This window comes from Oreochromis aureus, linkage group 6 (genome assembly GCF_013358895.1).
Source record: "Oreochromis aureus strain Israel breed Guangdong linkage group 6, ZZ_aureus, whole genome shotgun sequence".
In the NCBI taxonomy this organism is placed as follows: domain Eukaryota; kingdom Metazoa; phylum Chordata; class Actinopteri; order Cichliformes; family Cichlidae; genus Oreochromis; species Oreochromis aureus.
The window spans coordinates 33724046-33746084 of NC_052947.1; the positions used below are offsets into that span (position 1 = coordinate 33724046).

A 22039-nucleotide genomic window follows, 5' to 3' on the forward strand; every position below is an offset into this window, starting at 1 on the left:
ATGTCAGTTTATTAGGTCAAGTTTGGTCATGACACACAAGCTGGACCTTGTCGGCTAAAGCTACATTAGCTAAAGCAAACATTTCGGTAAAAGAGAAAAACACACATCATGCCACAAATTCAAAACATGTTCCAACTTTTGTAGCTCTCTTTCCTTATAGTTATAACCAATGTTACCTTGAAAGCATATTCCAAAGAAGACGATTAGAAAACGTCCAAGTAAAGTGAGCATGTCGTTAACCGCCAATTCCCCATGATGCACCTCGGTAGCAGTCACGTGAGGCAGTTTTGAATCCTGCTGTGCTCAACTTACCCACATTGTCAAGTTCACATAAGTTGCTGATTTAGCTGGACATGAGTTTTCAAGTTAGCTTTTTTGGTGTAATTGGGACGTTTTAACTTGTAATTCTATGTTATAACAACAACTTCAGTCATCTATCGTCAAACTGATATAGAATAATATGTTGAAATAACAAACATCTAGAATTACATTTTACAGTGTATAAATGCAATCCATTATTATTAATACTCTGTGTAATGTTCAAAACTAAGATACCATCAACAGTGAGTCAGTGTCCCTTCCTATTTAACTGGACCTTTACTGTTAACAGTTTCTAATAATATTAAAAAAGAGAAGCTGTCTAATCTGTCAAGCCTTAATTACTGCTCACAACAATATATGTGTTTATATGTATTATCAAAGTTACAACTATGCATTATCTCAGACCTTAGCAACAACTTTGCTAACACATATAAACACGTAAATGGTGGAAAGTCCCAGGTATCTCACTAGGGCTTAAATACTTGGGACTCTCCACCATTTGGTCTTAGAACTGAAGAAGCTTCTTGGATGAGAGGTGAAACATCTTCAAGAAACTTAAAGAAGTCCAGTCGCTTTTCTTTCCAAACACCTTAGATTAATAGATCAGAGACGTGCATATAAATATATATTTCTAAAGCTCAAAGTGGAGACATGTCCCCTAAATAATAGGTTCCTCCCACTGTTGAGTCCCCACACATGAGCACATTGCTAATATTGATATCCTGAGACCTAACCTTTGCATGACTATCCCCATTTCTCTTCATGCTTCTTTGTACCAACTATATGAAATTAGTACTTGCTCAGTGGCGCCGCGGATGGCAGCCTCGGTACTGCGCTCTCTCGCACTTTTCTTGTTTCTGTTTATTTTCTGCGCTTTTGGTCACTCAGACCACATCACTTTCTCCAGAGATGAACTGCTAAACATCAGGCAGTCGTCTCACTATAGTTCTTGTGTGTGTGTGTGTGTGTGTGTGTGTGTGTGTGTGTGTGTGTGTGTGTGTGTGTGTGTGTGTGTGTGTGTGTGTGATTTACATTGCAGTGCTTGAGAGCCACCATCTACCGGAACCAAATTCCTTGTATTTGTCTGCACATATACATGGCCAATAAACACGATTCTGATTCTGATGGCCAGTTGGAGTACCATTAATCTAGTGAGATTTATTCTCAATCTGATAAGGATTACTTGTGCTTCCCTTGTTCTAAATGTAAATTTCTACTTTTTATTTAATTGTTCTCTCTTGCCATTACTATTTCCCACTATACAACATACTGTGCAACTTAAGACTAAGGACAGAGGCATTACTTAGGTTACAAAGACATATCGTAAAGTTTTCAACTAAAAACACTAAACAAAAGAATTCTCAATAGTAAACTGGAATTCAAAGTTTAAACAACAAAACCTTAGGTCCAATGTAAGAGTATGATACCAAAACAAACACATTTAACTAGGCCCTATTCATAAATCATTCTCATAATGATCTTGCTCTGCCACAAATCACGATAATAACACCACTGTGAATGTGCCGCGCTAAAACACACTAGAAAAACACACACTTTTAAACACACTAGAATAAAGTCACTGTGGCAGTTAATACGGTTCAATAGTCCAGTTTGCTTGCAATGTAACACTATTTGACAACAGAGGGCAGCAAAGGCCTGTCAGTCGGATCCTGTTTGATCAAACTTTATATATACACTACACCAAACAGAACAAATAACAATCAACCGGTCAGAGTAACCCTAGATATTATTTAAAATAGTTTTCTTGGAAATCTAACTCTAATTATATTTCGTGCAGCCTACTGCATTTTATGCATATCCTATTTATTTCCAAATACAAATTTCTCATTTTGTGTTATACGCATGTTTCTTATAGGCGCTATAAAGGTCCAAGAAAAACGCACGGCTCGCTCTTGATCTGCGTTAAAATAATGGGTCATATTATTTAAATAGATGTTATTTAGAAACTGCACGCAGATGTGTTGTATGACGTCAGTACTGTGTTTTGGGGAAGAGTGTTTTACGGATGTTACCTGGCTGAACCGCAAGTAAGTAAGTTTGCAAGTGAACTGCACCGTCATCGTCATTCTGCGTTGGAAAAAAAAAAAAAACAGCACCGAGAATTTGTAGACTGAAGCTGATTAGATGGATTTGCGTTTTCAGAGATTTTTTTTCCGCTACAAAAACGCTGAAGACGAGCTACAGGAAACTGTTGCTAAAGGATGCCTTAAGCGGAACATTTGTTACATTTTGTTAGCTGTTTGCTTTGAATAAGCAACAAGCGATCAGACGCGGATACATCACCACTGCGCCAAAAAGGACAGTTCCATCTGCTGGAAAAAAAAACAGAGTCAACCATGCACATCTGGAGTGATGTCATATTTATAATAGACCTATCAAAGAAAAATCGTCTTTACAGGAGTGATTTCTGTTCATTCGCATATGCACACTGGACTGCCTGACGCATCTGGAACAAACTAAGTCCGGATGTTACCGTTGGGCATTAATTAGTGATTGGGTCGACCCCCCTATATAAAGGAGACGCGCCCACTGCTCTGCTCTGTCTCCACACAAGCGAAGATGAGCTACGGATCTGAAGTCTTTTCCTCCTCCTCCTACCGGAGGATTTTCGGGGATTCTCCCCGTTATGCATCCTCTCCATCACGCACGGTGATGAACGTGGCCTCTCGCGGAGGGTACCGGTCCTCCTCTCTGTCCCGAAGCAACGTTTCGTCCCTGGGCTCTTTCAGCAGAAAGTCTGGCCGCTCCTTTTCTCCTATGCCGGTGGAGACCTTCGACTTAACACAGAGTAGCGTCCTCAACAATGAGTTTAAAATCATCCGCACTAATGAAAAGGAACAAATGCAAGGTCTTAATGACCGCTTTGCGATGTTCATCGAGAAAGTGCGCAACTTGGAGCAGCACAACAAAGTGCTGGAAACCGAGTTGATTGCTCTGCGCCAGCGTCATACCGAGCCGTCCAGGCTGGCAGAGCTCTATCAGCAAGAGATCCGCGAACTGCGCTCCCAGCTCGACGAACTGAACGGGGAGAAGTCCCAGCTGATGATCGAGAGGGATAATATTGAGGACGACCTGCAGAAGCTCAGGGGGAAATATGAAGAGGAGTTCCGTGCCCGAGAGGAGGCGGAGGCCACCCTCAAGGCTTTCAAAAAAGATGTGGATGATGCTACCATGGTGCGCCTGGACTTAGAGAAGAAAGTGGAATCCCTCCTGGACGAGATCAACTTCCTCAGGAAGGTGCATGAGGAGGAGGTGGCCGAACTGACGGATATGATCCAGGCTGCACAGGTGTCTGTTGAAATGGAGGTGTCCAAGCCGGATCTCACCTCCGCCCTCAAAGAGATTCGCAGCCAGTACGAGTCCATGGCTTCAAAGAACCTGCAGTCCGCCGAGGAGTGGTACAAGAGCAAGTTTGCAGATCTTTCCGAGCAGGCTAACCGTAGTAACGAGGCCATCCGCGCCAGCAGGGAGGAAGTGAACGAGTTCAGGAGGCAGCTGCAGTCCAAGACCATCGAGATCGAGAGTCTGAGAGGAACCAACGAGTCTCTGGAAAAGCAGCTTCGGGAGATGGAGGACAGACACAATATGGAGATTGGAAACTATCAGGTAATTCTATTTGACTTTTTTGACGCTTATCATCAGGTTTCTAATGCAATGATATTCGGCTGTTAAATAGCAGTCTCGTAAAAGTTTCATTTAAATTGATAGTCTACTATGTGTGTAGTTTTTAGTGATAATACCGCAAAAATAAGATCGGGACGACCGTTTTTTGTCGGGCTCTGTCCGTGGTGCTGAAACTAGTTCCTTTGGGATAGCGCGCTTAGCTGCATCTGACAACGCCCACTGTCAATGCTCTAAGTAAAAAAAATGACTTTAAAACAAGAAAACGCTTGATCCAGAGCTTCTTACTAAAAATACAAGTATTTACTATTTATTAATACATTTCTCAAATTCTAGCCTACACCATGCCCATGTTAACAATGGGATTGACAGAGGTCTTTGTCTGTCTGCTGCAAGACATGTGGTCACACACATTGTCTTCACCTTTTTAAATATGTAATTCTGGCCTACTTTCATTTTTAATTTTCTGCTCAGGAAAGCATGGCAGAGCTGGAGAATGAGCTGAGGACCACAAAGAGCGAGATGGCTCGTCACTTGAGGGAGTATCAGGATCTGCTGAATGTCAAGATGGCACTGGATATAGAAATTGCAGCATACAGGTATGTTTCTTGACACCTCACCATCTGCCTCTCTCATTATATAATGTCTTTCTCTAACGCCTTTTTATGACCATTTCTGCAGGAAACTACTGGAGGGAGAGGAGACCCGCATTGGGACAGGCATCACCTATCCCAGTCCCTCCATAAGTGCTGGACCTGGGCAGGGCTACAGCTACCAGACCCGCATTTACACAAGCTCTGGCAAGAGCTCCAAGAAGGAGGGAAAGGATGACGAGCAGCAGGAGAGCAAATCTGGTGGGAAGGTGTCCCAGCGTGAGGTTTATGAGGAGACAGCAGTCACCACCAAGAAGACGGAGAAGCAGCAAGATGACATTCCCACCAATCAGAAAAACTAAGAGCCTACTGTAAGCCTGGTGTTGACCCCTAAATCTTCCCTTTGCCTTGCAAACCCATACCTCTCTTCATCCCCCATCCCAAAAGCATAGTAAGATTGTCTTTCATATCTGAGCTAGTGTGTGTTGGATGTGATTAGAGTGCAGGATCTACAGGTTTGTTTTATGTTGGTGTCCTCGTCCCCTTTGACCCCCACAGGTGTTCCCCCCGTCAAGGGAAATCCATTATACCGCTATTATAATCGACACACCATGCAAAGGTCCAGTACATCTGTTCTCTCTTGTTCTCTCTTGTTCTCAGCTTCAAACAATATCAAGCACTTAGGTAGCATCTCTTACAGGAGTATGGTCTTTCACAGTACATTATTCTACTGGTCTTTCTCACTAATCAATATGTACGGACACACAGTAGATAATAATAAAAACTCCGGTTGTGCATTTCTTCCACAAACTGTGAATTATTCTCAACACATTCCACACTATGGCAAAAAGATCTAAAACACATCAGCTGGTATGGGTCTCTACCCACTCATACAATAGGAATATAATGATTTCTCTTTAGTAAGTAAGCACACAGTCTACATAAGAAACCAGCTAACAATAATAACAATAATTAATAATATGAACAATAATAAATGATAATGTTACTGAGCCAACATTTTGAGCCTTTTTAGTGCAAATACTATCCTGCTTAAATCAAATGTTTGCACAGACAGTTCACTTTTCATCGCAAGGGATTTGAGCACAACCCAAACGGCTGAAGGAGTCGAGCACTGACCCTTTTCGAATTCCTGGAAAAGTTTCACTAACAACAATATATTAATGTAGCTCTTTGAGTGAGATCAAGACTTAGGACAAAGACAAAAATATATTATTCAGGCATAACTTGCATGGTGTATGAAGATGTCATGCTTGCATGGAATTCATCAGCAAATTACTCATTCAACAGATTTTTTTTTGTATGAAGTTAAAACTACCGACTATGTCGAGCATCATCATGTACAACACCTTTTAATGACCGCATTAGACTTGTGTTTGTTAGGCCTTTAGGTTAGATTTGAGACTTTAGAGAATGGAGGAAATATAATAAAAGAGTCTTTTATAAAGTCAGTTGAAGACTGAATTATAAATTATGCTGTAGCACAAATGCATGAGTTTCATAATGATCCAGCGATTGAGGTGTGATAAATTTTACACATTTGCTGCATAACAACATTTCCCATGAAGCACAACCCAAGAATTAATACCATATCACTCACCCTGAAGAAAACAGTGTTGACAAAACTCTGATGATTTAGTTGAAACTTGCCATGCCATGATGTGTTTAGAACATCTCAACTTCTTTTTTTTAACTGTGGCCATGACTGGATAAAACTTCTGTTGTAGTGTGACCTCACCACTAGAAATCCTTCAGTAGCTTAAAAGAGACATGTAGCTTGTTTTCTCTGCTCGTGCACTGCCAACTCTAACACAGCTATCTTTATTCTCTTGCTGCTGGTCATGGTGAATAATGCCCTGACAAACTGCACTAACACTAAGAATGGTAACAAAACCTACTGATAGTACTGTACTAAGTGTGTTTGTGTCTCTACACAGTGGCCTATCATAACTGGAATTATGTGTTGAGTGAGAACAGCAAGTCTGAAAGCTGGGCATTTTGATTTTGTTTCGTAGAATAATGAATTGTACAAATCATAGCGTCAAACAGAAGAAGTTATAAACACACTGAATGAATTGCTAGTGGTTGCAAACGTCAAGCCTTTATCCTTACACTGTAAACCAAAAGCGCTTTCATGGATGTCTAAAGAAAAATATCACGTCCGCAGCACTGCCAAACTTTTCTAAATGCACATGCTCTGGAAAATGATGATCAGTACATCACCGATTCAAAACCAACAATTAATATTTAGCCATACTGTAAAAGAAAAAGTGTAGGATGTAAAATGCCTTAAAACACCAGCAGCTTCTGACCATGTGTTTGATGCGTACAACTCTGTTCAGTGGGGTGTTTAACTGTTATATTCTCTTTCATAGTGTTTATTATAGCTGCAGTGACAACAAAAGCATATGGATTGAATGTAGTTGACATGCTTTTCTCTTTACTATTATTATTATTGTATTGCTGTATGACACCATATCAATAAAACCTTGAAATAATTTTGGCATGTGATTTCATTATGTCTCTTAAAAATGATGGGAAAGGGTTTCATATTGGAAGGTATGCAAAAGATGAAAACAAAATATTTCTGCTCACATAGTTGCCATTATTGATCTATGCACACATCATTCATGACTGTTTATACACCCTATTGATGAACTGGAAATTTCCTAGATCCATACCATGCTAGTTTAATTGGTGATAATCTATGATCAATAACAAGCTCTTAAACACAGTCCTGATGGGAAGTCAGATTTTTCTTTCTGCACAGCATTTTTAGTGGGAAAAATATCATAATTATATCCTAGTTACACTTACAAAGTAGGTATTTAATACAAAATATATCAACAAATAATTTAATAACTAACAAATAAGGAAAAAAGGAAATCACAGGAAAAAACCCCAAAACAACAACTGACTGACAGATGAAAATCAGTTTTGAGGGTCAGTATTGTTTTATAAATATTTCTTTAGGAAAAAAAAAAGATTATCTGTCTGGCTGGAAAGCAATGTCACCTTGAAGCTTTTAAGGGGCCCAGGACCAGGAAGCTGTGCATCACAGAGATATGATGGATTACCTAAGGCTGTACTGTGCATTGACCCTTGTACCCCCAATCCCTGCCTCACACACTCACACAAACAGAGACCCAGACCCTTTGACCTTGGAGTCTTTGGACCTCACGCATTGTCCTTAATTAGCCCATCTCGCCTTTTGCGCACTGATTGGGCGGGACAGCTTCAGCACTGCGTGTGCATGCATGATGCACATTGCAGTTCTTCAAAGATTTATACCTCTGCAATGCTGCTGAATGGAAGTCCTGAGGTGAAATGCTACTGTAAAAGCCCTGTTACAAAACAGCCCTCCCTCTGATTGCTTCAAACTTCAAGAGTGCTTCAACTTTCTATTTTGAGATGCACCTTAGCCACCCTGTCCCCACTTCATAACCACCAAAAAAAAGAAAAAACCCTCCATAAGAGCTTTACGAGGCTATAAAAGCATGTGAAATATTGTACTGCCTTCTATTGTGTAAAGGATTCTTGTGGAAACTGCGTCCGATCTGGGATTAATTTGAAATTTACTGCTGAATGCTATGAGAGCAGGTTGTGCCTGCAGTCCCACTGCAATCTATAAGCATTGCAGTTGGCTGATTTCTCAAGTGTGTCATTTTGTAATGATTGAACACATGCTTATATTAACATACCTGCAGTGCTGTTTAAACTTTGTTTTACTAAAAAAGCCTACAATACACAGAAAAAGACAGTTCCTCCAGTGATTCCTCACATTTTATTATGGCATCACTAATACACCAGTAATACATAGAGTTAAGCTGTGAAAAGTTTAGGCACAGAAAGATTACAGTCTCATCCATCATGCTGTACAATCAGGGAAGTATCTGATTGTCTCCAAATTCTTTATTTGTTTTAAAATACACATAGTACATTGTTGCCATTGTGCCTTTATTTATTAAAACATTATCACTTACATAACTCATGTGGTAAAGAACTTTGCTGTGAGCAAGGTTAAAAGTTTGATTCCCAGCCGCTCTATATGATGCCAATGCCTGTAAGATGTTGCTGTTGAGTTTTTGTTTGAATGAATGAATGAGACTGTAAAACACTTATTAAATATAATGCTATGAAATGCGGACCTTGAATAAACCCTTTCTCTGTGAAGAAAAATGTCTCTAGATGTCTCATACAGCATTTTAGACACATCTACTCATCATTCAACCCTCTAATATAAAGTCATTTTAGGCGCTCCCTCTGAATTATTTAATTTGAGAAGTATTACTAAATATTATATATACATATAGATTCCTCACTGACTGGCAATTCTTCTTATTCATGCCTTCATCTTTGCAATCTTGAAGAATAGAAGGGCCCGTGCTGAGGGAGAGGCATGTTTTATGTACTGTCTGGTGATTGTAGGGGGTGTGGTGTGGAGTGGAAATGAGAATCAGGCTGTGCAGCAAGCGAGCTGTGCCCATAAATTTCACCAGTTTGTCAGCTTCTCTGGATCAAAGCCATTCCTCTTCACTGGGCTGTGGTGTCAGCTCTGCAGGCATATTAAAGTCTGTATGCGTGTGACCTTTCACACAGAAATAGACATCCAGAAAACCAAACATCACCAGCATTGAATTGACCTATTTATTTACAATTTCTAAATAAATCTGTTACAATGTGTACAGACAGATCTGTTTGTTTTATGGTTTAGTGTCGCAGGTAACGCAGTAACATCACCTGTTCTTGTGAGGTGAACACAAAAAGCAGTGCAGTACCATGCTCACAATCTCTGCCTTTTCTGAGTCAGTGCATTGGTTATCGTTCAAAAAAAATATGGTGGATATGCACATACATCCTAGTTATTGTACCAGTAAACAAAGTGTTAATCTGAGTTAGTGCTGCTGTTGCCTTGGAATTTGTTGCTAGCATCTTGCTGTGCTCCTGCAGCCTTAGGGAGTGACCGCTCTCAGAGAGACAGGATTCCTCTCGTCTAGACAGAATAGAGGCATAGAGCATACAGATGAAAAGCAAATAAAAAATGTGAATAAGACAAAGAAAATCAACAAATTATTGAGCATAATTTTACCACATTTAGGATAATGGATCATTGAGGTAGGTACCAAGTGAGTGATCCTAAACTGTATGTCAGCAACAATTAATTCATTAATTAGCAATTAATTAAACAACTTAATGTTCAGTGGAGACATATATTTCAATTTTGCTTGAAATGTAATAATTTTCCTGTCTGGCACAAATTGCTGAATCATTCTGTGGCGTTCTCTGTTAACCAAGCCATGACAGTGTATTTTTTCTCTCGCTTCCTCTGTGCTAATAATAGCAGAGACACAGCCAACAGAGCCAGACAGCCAGACAGACAGGGTGAAGGAAAATGTTTTTCCCTGAACAAAGAGGAACGTCGAAGCTTTTTTTGACTTCACTTTCAGCTTCTGTGAGGATGGATGAGTGGTACTGGGACTGTTCAACATGAGACTATAATTACATTAAGTGCAAAGTCTGTTTCAGTAATCAGAAAATGGAATGGGCTGTGTTCCTCAGGTATTTTAAGATTACTTATTTTACAGGTAAAAACTGTATATATAAAGTAATGGTTAACTGTCTTAGTCTCTTACAGATTGCTCCATGTTTTTTTTTTTACTGATTTTTTAATGTATTTAAAACCTACATAAAAATATATATCAATCAATGTTTATATTTTACACCTACCTGTGACAAAGTCTACATTCTGGCTAAATTACTAACTTCTTCTTGTATACAGACTGCACAGTTGTTCACCTTTTGAAGAAACTGACGATACTGGATATAAGTAAGCCTATCCCTGCTGCTGTAGGGCAAGAGGCTGGACAGGTTGCCAATCTGTCACAGGGTGGATAAGGATATACTGATATATGATATATTTTAAGATTTCAAGAGTACTAGTACTTGTTTGCTGAATATGCTGACACGCCCCTTTGAACACTACCTTTGTCTGGCTCATTTTTAAATTATATACGACGTACTGAATAATTGCTGGTGTCTATATCTGACAGTAAAGGTATTTATACATTAAATACAACTCTAGGAAAGCCTAATAAATCAAGCAATTACAACATCTCTTTTGATATAATGTATGTATATACATAAAAGAAAGATACAAAACCAAGATCAAATAAGATCGATTACATTTTCATAGCGGCTTTCAAAATTCGAACCTTCCTACTTTTTTTGTTTTTAAAGAAAGAAGTTGTCTATCAAACAGCCAAAAATAACACACAATAAAAAGCATTACACCACGAGTCTCTTCTTTCTTCCTGTTTGTGTGAAATCACTTTCTCTTTTCTTCAGGTGTGATTCATCACTTCCTTCAGTGATTAAAAGGATATAAGGAGAAAAAAAAAAGTTTCACAGATAAGACAGGAAAACTTGAGATGAAATGGTAAAATTTGTCTATATTTAGCTTTCAGGAGGCTGGATCAAAAGACGGAGGAGGAGGAGAAGGTACTTGGAGAAGCTGATGTGTGCATCATAAGTAGCTGAACTGAAGCTCTGCAGACTGCTACTGATGCTGCGCTGGATGCACCTTAGGCACAAAATGTCACTGTGGAGATACAGCTAGTAAATAAATAAATAAGAAATGTGTACGCCCTTCAGAAATTTGAAACCACACAGGAATATTTTTAAAAATCTTGAGATTTTGTTTACTGCTTTTTGTGCCTCTTTTTGCTAGATTTCAAAATCTAAAGAACAAAAAAGAACAAAAAATAGAGTAATACACTAATGGAATCTATTGTGATCTACTCTATACCTCACTGAAGCAAAGTGCTCTATTCAAATACGGCTGATTATTTTGGATTAGGTCAGGGAGGATGTGGAGGTGCAGCAAAACATGTGCACCCCACAAGGATGTGTCCGTAAGGTAACCTTGGTCAGCAGCCTTTTACAGAGCAAGACAACAATTACGTTGATGATCCTCTGGTTTCTATTTATAACAAATCAATATACCCATAAAATTGTTGCCAATTTCAAAAATAATAGTTCTCCTGGCAGCACCATTTCGGGGCTGCTTTACTGCATTTAATAATCATCATACAAAGGACCAATTCTAACGACAAAGCAATTAATTATCTGCATTCTTTGGCCCTGTATAACACAGAAGAGTATATTTACAACATTTTTAGAAAAATGCACATCTCTGAAGAGTGTGCACAATGTTCCAGTGTCCTAAAATGTTCCCTCAGCTATTTATGAGGTAAGAGCTATGTGCTGCCGCCATCTAATCCATAATAGAGCAGCTGCGCCCTTACAGGGGCTTCATTCAATATCTATCCTACAGTGTATGACACAGCATTTAGAGAAAAAGAAAGGCAGAAAAATGCAACAAAGATGAAGTAAACCTGATGTTAAGAAGACCATCCTCGAGCCATAAGATCAGTCAGAGAAGTGAGGGTGTCAAATGGAATAGTTAATCATAAGAAGCTCAAAGAACGAGTGAGGACGATGCCTCTGATCAGTTTCAGACGAATCGTTTTCAGTGACTGTTGCTGAGAATTCCCTTTCTTACTTATCCGGGAGCTTTAAGGATATACTCAGATGGTCTGATCGGTTTAAAGTTTTCATAAAAGGTCAAATTTTCTCAGAAATGTATTCTATTTTTTTCTCTTTCTTGTTTCTCAGCCATAGTGATGAAATATTAAAATTACATCATCAAAGTCTGGATATTGAATGCCTTCTTTAAATCTGGTGCAAAAAAGAAAGGAAAAGAAAAGGCGAAGAAAACCATGAACATATTTCCAGAGGTAATATTAAAAGATGCACTCATTAAATCAGGTAGTTTAATAATAGCCTTTGCTTAGCATAATTGGGTCTCATCAGAGAGCATTGATTTCCTTTGCAGCTGAACAGGTGTGGAAATAGGGTCAGAAAGAGCAAATTTCTATCATTAATCTTCAGGCTCTCTATCCAGATGACTTACAAAAACAGGACTGATTATATTATGGTCACCATTAATAACAGAACATCAGGAATATGTTAATAAAATGTCACTATTACTGTATCCCTGTGTAGAAGTTACATATTATAAAGGCAAGTCACATTAGAGATACATACCTTGGTTGCATCTGAGATCATTTACTCATTCATACTCTCTTGAAAGTGAGTTTTATGCAAAGGTCAGCTCATTAGTAAAGTACAATTGGCAGCATAGAAGGTTTGAGCTGGTGTACAGTGCTTATAGAAACCCGAGGGATACGCAGAGAAACACTACTGGTAGTTATTTTTTAAACCAGCTTTTGGTTTTCCTAATATATAATTTGACTCAAAGTTCAAATAAAAAATACTGAATAGTTCAGTTATTTCTTTCACAGCTCCCTCTAAAGTCTTGATATGTGGGAAAGGATTACTGTGCAACCTTGGGAAGCCCTCATAAGATTGATTTATTTGTCTGTTAATCTTTTCATTGCAGCTTTCTTACAGATCTGGTCAAATAGACATTTCTTACTTATTAAAACTGAAGCTGTAACTGTGGCTTAAACTCCTGTGATACAGCAGCTCTACTTACAGAGTAAACATCATAAGGTGGTTTTTCTCTTTACCACACGATAGAACAGCTTTGAGGTTGTCTTCTTGTCCGGTATCACACTAAGAAGGAGATTACTGTATGAGACATACATGAATCCTTAGAGTGTCTCCGTAGTTTTGTAGGGATGTCAACAGAGGAGGTAAACACATAAAAGGGACACAAAGGGACACTCTCCTCCCCCCACAAAATGCTGTGGAGCCTGAAGGCTGGCAGAGTAAAGATTACCTTCCTCCAGAGGCCAAATTATTGACAAATCTCCCATGCTCCACAGAGTACAGGCCTTTGCAGTCTTCAAACATGCAGGCACACATTGGGGAACTTTGAGGTGGAGGCTGGGGGCTGGCAGAAAGATGCAGGTCTCGTCCCTAATCCTCTCAGTTCTCTGTTTCTACCATTCATCTATTAGGTGCAGGAATAATAGTGACATGTGCCCTTAATGAGAGGTGAGGGTAAGATATTGGATTGTCAGCTGCTGCAAGTCAACCTTCCCCTAGCAATGACTGACTGAAGCACTTATATGTAGGCAGACTTACAGGATAATCTTAGGAATCTTAGTCTTTTGTTAGTGTATACATAATGGCTCCTCTGCACTTCTTTTTGTGTATACGCATTATCCCACCTTCTCTCAGTTCTTTTTCACTGGCACCTGAATACACACGAGTGTCCTTTACCATGCTCAATTACTAAAAAGCAGTAACACCTAATAGAGAATCCCTACACCAGGCTGGAATCTGAAATTACTCTAGCTTATTTCTCTATTGCAGTTCATCAAAATGCAAGGCACATCACTGCTGTTTAAAGCATGAAGGTCAGTCATGACTGAAAATGTCCTCCTGACAAAGTAAAATGCTTTAGGACAAGCAGAGAAAAATGATATGCACACATGATACAAACAGATTTTTAAATATTTTCTAATGGGTTTCTCAGATCAAAATTGGTACAACAATGAAACATAAAACTTGCTGGTGTATTTTTGACCAGTAAATATTTTCAGTGGAGAAGAGCTACAACATAACCCTACCAAAACCAAGTGATTATATTGCTTAATTTTGAGAAATAGGCTTGTTTGCTTTCTCACTTTGGGTTACATGAGAAGACAGCACTTTCATGTTTGTACTCTAAATATAAAGCCAGCAGGTTTACTTACAGTAGCTTAGCTTAGCATAAAGACTGGATACATTAACTCCATCCACTCCTGTTTTTATGTCGGACACTACAGTGAACTTCTTCACCTCTTCATCTACTTTGTTTTCAGTTTTTGCATTTTCATTGGTTCTTTTTTAAAGCAATATATATTGAATCCTGAGGTGTAAAGCTCATTAGCAGTTTGGTCCGATATTCCATTCTCCTGTAGCTGAGTTCAGTAGTAAACAACATAATTTTTCTGTTTCTTCAAGCATTAAATGGAAGCACGGTCGGCTCTTACAGAGCAGTCGCTGTATAGCTTGAGAGGAAATTTGCATATTTGCAAATTTGTTCAGCTTTCGCCTTTAATGCCGCTAGGTCCCTTTTAAATCTCTGTAGAGCAAACAGTGTTGTGAATGGAGTGGAAAAAACAAAAGACTTTCTCTGCACAGTAATAAGAGGACTCTCAGAGTCAGATTTCTGTTTCAGTTTGACATAAATAGACTTTTCCCGTAATTATGTTGTTACATTTCTTCTCATCTTAACATTTAGGGGGGCTTGTCATGACATGCTTACCAAGTTTTTAATGTTACATACTGTCAGCCCTCATCCAGGTTAGTCTTTGCATGTGATGTGTGGTTAGTTGTCATCATCACCTTAGTCTCCTAAGCCCATTTGAGTAGCAAAAGCTATTTCAACCTTGAAGGCTGCAAAGATGGATTTATGGACTGCTGCCGAGTCTTTCACTCTAACCTGCCAGCCACTGGTGAGTGCAGGGTGATTACAAGACATAATTCAAAATCTCATCATTACGAAGGCAGCAAAGAATGGCTTCACGGTGTTATGATTTTATAACATTGTCATTCCACGTAGATGAAATGGCTAGCTTAAATTAGCGGAGCGGTTGCTCTCTTAATAAAAACAGAGACAGTTAGTGGAAGACGATGGCTGTTTTCATTAATCAAATGTTGTCATTAATCAAAGACATTGCCTCACTGACAGCGGTGGAGTGAGAGAAACCTCTGGACAGATGTTTTGTTGGATCATTGGGTCAATTAATTTTGGCAGTGCTGCACAGACAGTGTGACAGATGTGAAAAATACTATATGGCTGCACCAGCTATGAAGGATAAAAAAGAAATGAAGGGTTTTTCTATAGTGGGCATGTGTATAGAAAAACATGTTATTTATGACATGTTAGTTACTTTATTTTTGATGAAAGGTTTGAATATCTTTGAACCATGAGCATCTTTATCTGCAGCCAGGCTGTGAAGGCAAAGCCTGATAGATATCTGGAAATAAATCATGTTAAAAAATCAACTTTAAACAGTGTCTGGATTTAGATGGCATAAACACTCAGGTACAACTGATCAAAATAAAAGCATTGTATGCATGTTTGCATCTTTCTTCCTGTCTTTGTGTGTCTGCCTCATATTCTCACTGCAGTGTTGCAGGTTGGAGCTCCATCATAGATTTCAAATTCACAATGCACTGAACGTCAATACTTCAGCGCTCTTGGCTCCACCCTTACTGCTGCTCTTCATCAGCCTCACAAATACATGCAATCCCAAGGTACCCTGCCTCTAGGCCCACAGTCTGTCTGCATGGGTTTCTACGTGTGTGTGTGTGTGTGTGTGTGTACTTGGTCCTCCCTCCTCCCCCAATCCCACATCTCCAAAGTGCTGACTGAAGCCATTCCCCACCTGCTGGCAGTCTGCCCAGACCCTGATATACTGTGTCACAGTACACATATAAACAACTATTGATCGGATAGAAAACAGCCAAAGTATTCCATTATCCTGGCATGGCCATATTTAAAGATGTCAGCTCATGCTCAGCCTGAGGGACTTGAGATGCAGGACTCATTCAGGCAATGCTTCTGACTGGTAATCTGTTAAAATATTTACCAGCCACAATTAAGTGGACACAAAAAACATCCGGCTAAGTAGTGTGGAGGCATTCATAGAAGTGTCTTTGTGTTGTATATGTGGTTGTGCTGGAGTGTGTGTGTGTGTGTGCAAAGGCAGCTAACCTATAGTAATCAATGGCCCCATAATTAGAGAGACAATCGATGGAGCAGCATGAGCTATTAATTAAAAAGCAGTTTAGAGGCTTGTGTGGTCTCATTGTGTGTAGACTGAGAGAAAATACACACACAGACCACTTTATTAGGAACATGCTGGAATCCAATACAGCAGTTCTACTGTAAATTCTATTTCTGGAAAGAATCTACAGTGTATTGCTTTACTTATTGGTTTGCATGTTTATTTTTGTGTGTAATGGCCTTTTTAATGTTCCTAAAATAGAGAGTATATAAAGAGTGCTACACTGAAGCACACGTGTGTCCATTGGAGGTGGCCTAATACTCTACCACATGACCTATGCGCCTTTGCAGAAATGTTACTACACGTCCTGGCAGCACAGATAGGTCTGTTTAGTTGTTAACACACAATGCAAACACTTTTAATTAGCACAGGAATGAAACCTCTGTGAAACAAAATTAAAAGTTATTGTAACTATAGCACTGTAGTTATTTGGCCAGTGCAAATATATGTTGTTTTTCTCCGTTTTAAAACTGGCTCAATCAGTTTTAGCCATCTCTTCATCCTGTATTTGAATAAAAGAAACTATTCAAGATTTTTTAGTCCAACATGAACAGCTCAGAGCTCAGTGATCAAAGCAGAGCAATGTCATAATGCTTCTGCAGCCAGTACTGCTGCAGCTGATGGGCTCCAGTGCCAAAGGACACCTTGTGTGTAAAGAAGAGACACACGTACAGAATCTGACAAAATGGCATCATTTTACGCTTGTGGATAAGAACGCATTGGTCCAATGTAACACCAGAACCTCAAGCTAAAGGTTCTTAGCTATATTTTAAGGGGGGCAGAGAGGTCTGCAAGGTTAAGATGTTTTGTGCCAGAATGTTACATGAACTGTACCTCCACATGCTGTATGAGATAATAACCTAATTGACTCTCCAATTGGTTCTCAGCGAGCCTGTCTTTTTTCATCAAGCAGCATAATTACAGGCTGTCTGGGTGTGAAAACGCCCTGTTATTGGCAAAGAAATGTCATGTTAATTCAACTGAATAATTTGCTTCCTTAATCTGAATCCTGTAATAAATGGAAACTGAGTAGATTCAGATTCCACTGGAGATAAGCAGCTTTATGCAAATGTCTTTAAGCAATAAAAAGACATTAATTGACTTTTCTTTTTTTTTTTACTCAGCAGTTTAGTATTAAAAAAAATTGTCTGTAACTTCAGGTGTGAGAATTTGACCCATTACTGATGATGACGGCAATTTACATATTGGCTCCAGGATATTTGAATGTAAGCACACATAAGCCTGTGCATGAAATCTGGCTATTACTGTCTTTTCATGTGAATTTTACAGTGTGGGCTTCGGCAACACCGCGTCTGTCGATTGTTTTGTTTTGCACAGGTTGGCCAGTCCCCAAGGACATTCCCATCATCCTGTCCACCCTCCCCTCCTGGTGACATCGCATAGTGGTAACAAAAGAAAACCGGGTCCTCCCCCATTTGCTCTTTTGTGTCTCAGACACACATACAGACACACCTCAAGGTGAATAAAGGCTTTTCTTCACCATGCCATTTTTCTATATATTTATATGTTCTTAAGTTAGAGAGAAAATGAGGGCATCAGCTTGACTGTACAGCAACCTCAGTCCTCTTGTGCCAAGAAAAAAGACAGCTGAATGAAAATCAATGTATCCTTTCAAATGACAAATTAACTGATAAAGTACAATAACAAGGTCCTCCAGAACACTTGGGCTTACAGAGCAGGTTGAGATTTAGTTCACGTCTTATTGACAGATCTTAGGACTTTACTAAAGCTCGCTATCCATACGGGAAGGGATCTTTATCAGCTGCTCTATTGTCCTTAATGTCCTAGGAGAAAATTCCCTGCCAATGAGGCTCATACCAGGTGTTATGGAGCATACTGTACCTCTCACAAATATGAAACTATAGAAAGGCAACCTCTGCTACTGTATCGAATCTTTTTTGGTCATCCACATTAGTATCAATGTGCATATCCTCTCACAAAAAACTAACTGCTACTTTACCTTTAGTTTAAAACAGAAGACAGTCACCTTGCACTTTCAAAAGCACATTACATAAGTAAATTATAAAATTATGCAAGCTATTTGTCTTTAAAATGTATGTTGCTGTTTAGCAAATGCAATTATTGATTTGGTATTTTTCTCAAAAGGTGCTCTGAGTACCAAGGCTGTGACCTTTAGCAAATTAGAAGTCATCCCTTTATCTTACCCTGTCATTCATTGTGTCAGTGTGTGTGTGTGTGTGTGTGTGTGTGTGTGTGTGTGTGTGTGTGTGTGTGTGTGTGTGTGTGTGTGTGTGTGTGTTTGTGTGTGATAATCTTTATATGTAGTCACTGGACCACAGAGAGGGATAATTTTGTAGAGAGAAGCAATGTAAAGACGTCTGGGTTGCAGAACAAAGGATTTTTCATTCTGTGAGAATAACATTTGAGTCAACAATCATGTGTAATGTTTTATGATATATAAAGACATACAGCTTAGAGTGTATAAAACAACTTGAATCATCAACTGCTTTAATAGAACCGATTTCTTTGCCTCACTGTGTTGTGCTGGTTAATTAGAACCTGTGTTATTTATAGTGATGGAGAAACTGTAATGTACAGCACCGTGTTGAGAGGGGCCTGGAGCAGGGGGTTGTTTAAGCACCTAGTTAGACCTCTACTGACAGAAAATGTGTGGGAGGGAACAAGGAGAAACAGGAAGGAGAGAGTGTGTGCTGTGAAGAGGAAAAAAAAATGTTCAAATATAAAATCAGCATGTTATTTGGTAAAATATCAAAAGTAATTACAGCATTTTCCACACATTTTTTCTTTTTCTTTTTTTTTTTTTTATCTAGCAAAGAATTATAATCTCTGCTTAAGCCTTGTATTGAACAGCATCCAGTGGCTACAGGCACACACCGACAGGAATGCACATCTTATGTATAATTCAACTTTATTGTAATTCCGGTGCTATTTATAGAACTGCATCCTTTGTGTGGTTGTAACTAAAGCATAAAGTTCCAAAAGAAAAAAAAAGTCTAGAAAAGGCAAAAGAAAAAAAACACCTTCCACCTGCACCTCTCTCCTCTCTGTTCTAAGCACCTCCCCCCAGGTGAGACTGGGCATATGGTTCATATGCATATTTTACCATGTGGATGTCGTCCTGAGACCAACATTTGTACCATATCCACCAGACAACAACAGTGTTTCTAGTATCCCCGTGTTGGTTTGTTCTGCATCATCATAATACTGTTAATGCAGGATCAACATTGTAACCGACCATTCACGATATTGTGATGTCATAGCTTTGCAGGGTGAGGAAAAAGGGACAAAATGCCCTTCCTGATATAAAACCCTCCTGTGGAACTAAAGGTAAGTGTTTCAAGCGTTTTCTTCAATAATTTATACAATATGATAAATATATCATCAAGTTAGGTTCGCTGTTAGCCAAATTAAGGTCAATTCTGTTGTTTTGTTGGTGATAGTTTTTTAAGCATTAGCTAACTTCTTGGCTAATGCAAACTGAACGCTCAAGCAGTATCACTGGTCAGTTAGGAACAAAACCAAAGATATCAGATTTTGCGGAAAATAACTGCCTCAATGCCACCACATTAAAAAAGTTGGACTGACTTTGGGGCTTGCTAGTATAAAATATAACTCATTTTTAATAGTTATCTAGTTAAATGATAGGACTACAAGCATTTTGGAAAATCACTGGTTCGTACGTGTGCTTCATATCCAATGAATGTCCAAACTTTCCTGTTACAAGAATACTGTGGATGACAACTTTATTTACAAAATACAGAAAGAATTTTTATCCAGCTAGAAAAAATTAGGTTGTTTAACTGTTTAGCTGAAATCTCAGCCACTAGATGAGAATGCAATAATTACTAACATGCTAGGATGGTGAGAACGATAATGATGACAGTGATTAGTAGACATAGCGGGGCTGCAAAATTAAGTGAATTTTAATGTCAGTCACAATTTTGGCTTCCCACACCTAAATGAACGTGATTAATCACAACTATGATTAAAAAATACTGAAACAAGCAAATGCTCTTTGAGCAAAAAGACTATATCATGTTTCAAGGCACCTTATTTGTCTGAAAAAAGGTTTTAGTTAACAGGAAAAAGGAGCAATATAAAGCTGAAAGTAACGCCCTGTTGATTAAATTTTGTGTAAAGTTTTGGTACATTTTTTATTTCAATATTTATTAATTTTCCTTTACATGCATTGAATTTAGGGGAATTTTATTTTGCTGCATAGACTTGTGCATTAACAGGAATGCACAACATGAATGGGAATGCAGTTTTGTGTTTACCTGACAGGGCAATTAAAACGTTTTTTTCGCTAAAAATCAATGAATATTCATGAAAAAAAGGGATCTCAAAGCTGATCAAAGTAATTATGATACTGATTTTGGCCATAATTGTACACCCCTAATATGTGGTATTAGAAGCCTAAGGATAAATATGCTCTCTTTCCATTGATTGAAAAATAAAACATTCTAAATCATAATTTAGAGAGCAACTTCAGACTTCGTTTTACTTCCAAATAAAATCACTTCTAAATAGTCTGGAAAAGAATTTGTTGGGACTTCATTAGACTTCCTGTTTCCAACTGACTTTCTTTTTAAAATCTTGCTTGGTCAGATTTCATCTGTATGTGATGACTGGCTGCAGTTACATCTGACATACAGGTCATATGCAAAATGTTGGAAAGCTTTTCTAAAACCTTTAACTTTACATTCAGCACGTCATTAATAAGTGAAACTATCTTAAAAGTGCAGTTCAGCATTTTGGGAAATATATTTATTCACTTTTACTGCATGTTTGTTTTAATGTTAAATATCAAGCTACTGCTAAATTAACCCTGTTGTTGAGATTTATCTACACAAAAACCAGAAACAACACTACAAGACAGTAAAGCATATATCCAAAACGCCAGCTACGCTGTAAGACCAGCAAAGCTGATGTCTGCGTGCAGAATCCAGCTCTCCAGTTAGGTCAGTATTGAATAATGCAGACTCCCCACATTTCCTTTCTCCGAAATGGAGATCTCTAGCGCCACATCTCTGCAATCACACCCATTATTCCGCTTGGATAGGCAAAAGGTCCACGTTGCATTCATGCACGCACACACAAACTTTCCTGACACAGGCCAAATAAATTCAGGGCCTCTGCCAGACAAGGAATGACAGGCTAGTAGGTACTTTGAAGGCATTACTCTGACAAAAAGATGGATTTCAGGGCAATTGTTAGCTACCTAATGTGGTGCGTGTGTAGCCATCTCAAAGCTTGTTGCACACTGGGTGTAAAACAATGTTTATCCAGTCTTCTCAAATGGAGACTTTAGTGTTTCTGAGGGAATAGTTATTGTGACAAATAACTATATTCAGTTAGCACTTATCAGCCTTTTATTAGGGGCATCAAACACTGCAGCTTTTTATGTTTTGTATCATATCTGTGTAATTAAACCAGATAAAAATGAAGTTCTTATCTGTTGCCAATAGCTACTAAGACATCTTACTTCATACCTACTGTATCAAGCCTGCTTCAGATTCATTTTATACTTCATATGTTTCACACCTTATTCTGCACCTGCCTCTCACCTGTATATGTCACTTTTCACATTCACGATCATGTAATGTTTTTCCCTCGACCCTGTCTCAGCCATACAGACTCTCATTTTACCATCTT

At 38.7% G+C, this 22039-nt stretch overlaps 1 protein-coding gene across 1 annotated transcript; it reads left to right on the forward strand.

Annotated features, from left to right (window-relative positions):
* The first annotated feature begins 2901 nt into the window (after positions 1–2901).
* Positions 2902–7056, forward strand: inab (internexin neuronal intermediate filament protein, alpha b). Its single transcript, XM_031753687.2, has 3 exons — positions 2902–3948; positions 4438–4562; positions 4645–7056. Exons 1-3 carry the CDS (start codon positions 2902–2904, stop codon positions 4916–4918), a joined length of 1446 nt encoding a protein of 481 aa, XP_031609547.1. The 3' UTR covers positions 4919–7056.
* The last annotated feature ends 14983 nt before the right edge of the window (positions 7057–22039 follow it).